The following is a 5000-nucleotide window of genomic DNA, read 5'->3' as shown; positions in this document are numbered from 1 at the left end:
TCTCCAGATCTCCAGCAGCTGGTTCCACCACACAGCGGTCGTCCACCAGCCTGCAGACGAGAACCACAGAAGAAGAAACGTCTCAGAGGATCAATCCATGAGTCATAGAGAATAATCAGCAGGTTTATGGATGATGAAGATAACTCAACTGAATTAAATGCGACAACAAATGAAACACGCTGACTTATTGTATTTATGTACGTAACCTAAATAACGTATTTATGATGTTTTTACATTGTTTAAATGAACAAACTCTCTGAACCACCAAACCCGCCGGCGGGATGGAAAAAGACGTTTCCTACAATCGCCAAAACTACGACGTTTATCACAACCAGGAGCTGTAAAAACTGTCATTATTGTCAGACTTTCATCTTTCCGACGGTCCTTAAACACATCATGTGTGAGAAACGCTTCAGTAAGAAATTCAACTTGTGTGTTTTTATGATTGATGTCATCATAACTGTTATTCTGCACTAAAGACATGTTGTAGTTCTTCAGAGTCATGATGGTTCTGCAGGACTTTTATTTTGAAAATCAAGACCACAGAGAGAAAAATGTGATGGAAGAAGAAGAAATGAAGAAATTACAGACTTGAAATAAAAATGACTGAGTCTGACTTTAGTAAAATGACTCCAAAAGAAAGAAAAACGTGTGTGTGTGGGTGTGTGTCTGTGTGTGTGTGTGTGTGTGTGTGTGTGTGTCTGTGTGTGTGTGTGTGTGTATGTGTGTGTGTGTGTGTGTGTGTGTGTGTGTGTGTGTGTGTGTGTGGTCATTAGAGTAAATCTCTCTTACTGTGTTTAGGCAACAGAGGGCCTCAATAGTGACACACTCTCTCTATCACACACACACACACACACACACACACACACACACACACACACACACACACACCTGGCCTCCTGCTGAATGTAGTTAATGTGTGTTTGAATGGACAGGTAATCCTGCTGCCTGCAGGCTGTCTGCTCACTGATGAAAAGAGGGATTCAACACAGCTGTGTGTGTGTGTGTGTGTGTGTGTGTGTGTGTGTGTGTGTGTGTGTGTGTGTGTGTGTGTGTGTGTGTCTGATGATCCTCCGGCTGGTGTTCTCTTTCCAGAGAAAGTAAAAGTAGAACTTTTATTGTGAAGGAGACAACATTTTACCATCTTCATCTTCACAATAAAAGCCTTGTTTTGTCACTAACATGAATGAATGTATTAAACACGTTTTGTTTTGACTGAATCGGTTTTGATTTTTGCATTCTCATTCTCATCACAAACCAGAACCACCAGCCAGTAAACAAATGAGGCGTGAGGACTGCAAGGGATTGTGGGAAAACCTGAGGATCATCTGCAGCTTTTTATGAGCTCTGTTCAAATAACGAAACTCTGAAGACAAAGAAGGAGGACAGAGAGATGTTGTCCAGAATAAAGATAAAGAAGGACAGAGAGACGTTGTCCAAAAATAAAGTCAAAGAAGGAGGACAGAGAGACGTTGTCCAGAATAAAGACAAAGAAGGACAGAGAGACGTTGTCCAAAATAAAGTGACTGTTTCATTCATTCAGCCCGTAAGGCTCTCTCTCTCTCTCTCTCTCTCTGTCTCTCTCTCTCTGTCTCTCTCTCTCTGTCTCTCTCTCTCTCGCTCTGTCTCTGTTTCTCTCTCTCTCTCTGTCTGTCTCTCTGTCTCTCTCTCTCTCTGTCTCTCTCTCTGTCTCTGTCTCTCTCTCTCTCTCTCTCTGTCTCTCTGTCTCCCTCTGTCTCTCTCTCTGTCTCTCTCTCTCTGTCTCTCTCTCTCTCTCTCTGTCTCCCTCTGTCTCTCTCTCTCTCTCTCTCTCTCTCTCTCTCTGTCTCTCTCTCTCTCTCTCTCTCTCTCTCCTCCGACCGCCCACAGAGTCGTCCGTCACTAAAGCAGCCTCTCAGCCTTTTGTCTGTCTTCCAGGTGTGTCCAGGTGTGTTCTGCTGATTGCTCCATTCACACTCAGGTATGTTGACTCAGTGACGAACACGTTGTTCAGCTGGACTGATTCTCAGAAATCACAGTTAATCGTCTTGCATACTGCAGAACATTTCATATTGTAAAAAACACAAAGACACTAAATGTCTGCACTGATATTTACTGAAACACTTGCTAATGTGTTCTACTAACAGCACACAGATCTGTAAAGTCAACTTGTTCAGGTTTCGTCCTCCATCTCTGGTTATTAATGTCTTTACAGCTCGACGCCGTGCTTCTGTTGAGTACGTCACCTTTGTTCAAACACTGTAAAAAGATCAATAACCTGATATCTACACGCTCAACGTCTCACGTTTCAGGCTGATCGCTGACGTTTGCTGCATGTCATCAGAAAAAAGGATAATAATGATAAATTCTCTGGTTCAGAGTGACTCTAAAACTGACTAAAAGGTGAGTAGTTAGGATTTGTGTCTGCGTCTTCTCTCAGAAGGTTTAATGTCTGTAAAATGTCTTTTGTTCCTCTTGCAGGAAAACCAGATTTGAATATGGATTTGTGTGTTTTTCCATCACAGACTGAGACTCAATCAGCTCAGTTTTAGTGTTCCTGACTAACAGGAACTCCAGTGTGAAATTTAACGGTTAATAACTGTAAATAAGTGACAGCTTCCGTCTCAGTTACGCCCTTTTTTTTCTTTTTATACATTTACACATCTGAGCCGAATCTTACCCAGAGATCAACGGTACAAAAAGATTAAAAGAAAGAACAGGTGGAGGTTAAACTGCTAAACTTTGTGATTTAATAAATGATCAACTAGATTTTACAGGAACACAGTTGAATGTTTGTTCATGGCTGGAATACGATGTTGAATCAAACATAAAGTCTGCTCATTGATTCACAGCAGCGCCTATAAGAAGTTCTGATAAAACCACGGATTCAGATTTTCTGTTGGAACTTGAATCAGCCACAAAAGCCAACAATGATTCCTGTGAAATGCATTGTGGGACAGCAAAAGTCAGTCAACTTGCAAACTAAAGAATCTAAAGATGAAACGATTAGTCGGAAAAAAAATGACAAAAAAAATATCAGCAGGTTGTGTTCAATTAAATATTTGTGGGATTTGGATGGTTGGAAGGAAAACAATTGTATGACAAAATGATTAATAGATTAATCATGATAATAAACATTTTCTTTCACAACGTGTCTTGTTTTTTCCCACAGGTAATAACGCTACACCGCTGTTAGCTGCTAGCTGTTAGTTGGCTGTTAGTTAGCTGTTGGCTGTTAGCTGCTAGTTAGCTGTTGGCTGAAAGCTGTTAGCTGCTAGTTAGCTGTTGGCTCTTGGCTGTTGGCTGTTAGATGTTAGCTGCTAGTTAGCCGGTGGGCATCAAAGTCCTGCTGCGCTAATTAACATCATGATGGGTTCAAGGTATATCTAGTAAAAATTAGTATTAGGTGAAGGTAAATGGAAACGTTACAAAACTTCAGGTGGAAAAACAAACGGTGATAAAGAAGTTTGTGTTGAAGAACATGTGATTTTTTTGTTTGGTTTTTGTTCTTTAACGTAGTTTCAAACTTAGAGTTTCTCTGGTATTAGCATCGACTGCTACATTTCCAAACGTGTTTGTTTCTGTATTGGAGGTAGAAGATTAGAGAAACCTGGTCTCTAAGTAAACATGTGAAGAATAAAAAGAGAGAAGCTTTGTCACATTTAAATAAGTCAAACTGAAACAAACACAAAGAAGAAGTCTAAATAAAAACGTTTCTGTTACATATTGGATTAATTACTCATATTCATTCATTCAATTCTCATTCTACTGTTTAATCTATTTAATCTTTTATTTGCATTTTCTTCTTTTCCTTCATTATGTAAAGCAGCTTAAAGTGCTTTGTAGATAAACAAATAAACATCCGACAGATATTTGACATCTGACTACAGACACCGACTCAACACTCAGCAGAGATACGATCAACTTGAATCTGTCCACAGACCACAGTGACCACACACACCTCCTCAGAGGACACACCTCCTCAGAGGACGTTGACGGTAAAGAGGACATTTGTCCTATAATGTGTCTCCAGCTTGTTCACTCGTTTTCTTTTTACTCTGAACCTGTTTGTGTTCATGACTCAGAATTTGACTATAAGGAAACCAGCAGGTTAACCTCCCCCTCCCCCCTCTCTCTCTCTGTCTCTCTTTCTCTCTCTCTGTCTCTCTCTCTCTCTCTCTCTCTCTCTCTCTCTCTGTCTCTCTCTCTCTGTCTGTCTGTCTCTCTCTCTCTTTCTGTCTCTCTCTCTCTCTATGCATGTATCATTTTTATTATTATTATCAACAGCGTTATTATTATTAGCAATAATGAATAATCAATTTGATTTAATGTTTTCTTTTATTAAAGTTAATCTTTTTTATCAGTTATTTGTCATTGTCACTATTTTACTTGAATATGTATTTAAGTTGATTTGTCATGTATCATAGTATCAAAAACTAGAGAATAAGAAACCTTTAGAAATATCACTGAATATGTGAATAAGTCTCAAACACACTAATGTTGCTGTTATCACGTGAGTCAGGTTCATTCTGTTTGATTAAACGGGCAGTCGGAAACAGTTGGACGCTCAATGAAGAGTTAGCTACATTTCTCTTAGCTTAGCACGTTAGCATGCTAAATAAACACAAAGTACAGCTGATGGGATGTTCACTAGTGTTGCAGGTATTTGGTTTCTAGTGTTCGCTCAAAGGCATGCCGTTAATGTTCCTCAGCAGAAAACCAGACAGCCGTTAGCTTGGTTTGCTAGCTAGCTAGCTTAGCTATGTTCCAAATGTAACATTATCTCACCTGAAGTGTTTTTATCAGGTAGGAAGAGAAAGAACGAGTGAGACCTGTTTCTAGTGTGAGAACATCCTGGTACTAAACACACAGGCATCAAAGCTTCAGAGAGAGACGACATTTCTGCACGTCAAGTCTTTCTAATACTGTTAGGAACTGAAGTGTTGGACAAGCCTAAACTTTGACCTCTGGACACACACATGTCTAAACCAGATCTCATGTCAATGGATCCAATAGTATAG

The 5000-nt window shown here is 39.8% G+C and overlaps 1 protein-coding gene across 3 annotated transcripts in view; it reads right to left on the bottom strand.

Annotated features, from left to right (window-relative positions):
• Nucleotides 1-5000, bottom strand: part of itpr3 (inositol 1,4,5-trisphosphate receptor, type 3) — a 58237-nt gene that overhangs the window by 47612 nt on the left and 5625 nt on the right. For all 3 annotated transcript variants that reach the window (XM_068732139.1, XM_068732141.1, XM_068732140.1), the window contains exon 2: nucleotides 1-50. This exon is cut by the window's left edge and continues 21 nt beyond it. In XM_068732139.1, the coding sequence (XP_068588240.1) occupies nucleotides 1-50 (50 nt within the window). The remainder of the gene's footprint in view (nucleotides 51-5000) is intronic.

Source organism: Cebidichthys violaceus, unplaced genomic scaffold, assembly GCF_023349555.1.
Source record: "Cebidichthys violaceus isolate CVI_PGR_0920_01 unplaced genomic scaffold, fCebVio1.0.p SCAF_57, whole genome shotgun sequence".
In the NCBI taxonomy this organism is placed as follows: domain Eukaryota; kingdom Metazoa; phylum Chordata; class Actinopteri; order Perciformes; family Stichaeidae; genus Cebidichthys; species Cebidichthys violaceus.
Note: the sequence above shows the minus strand (reverse complement) of the source record. Positions and strands in the feature narration are given on the sequence as shown.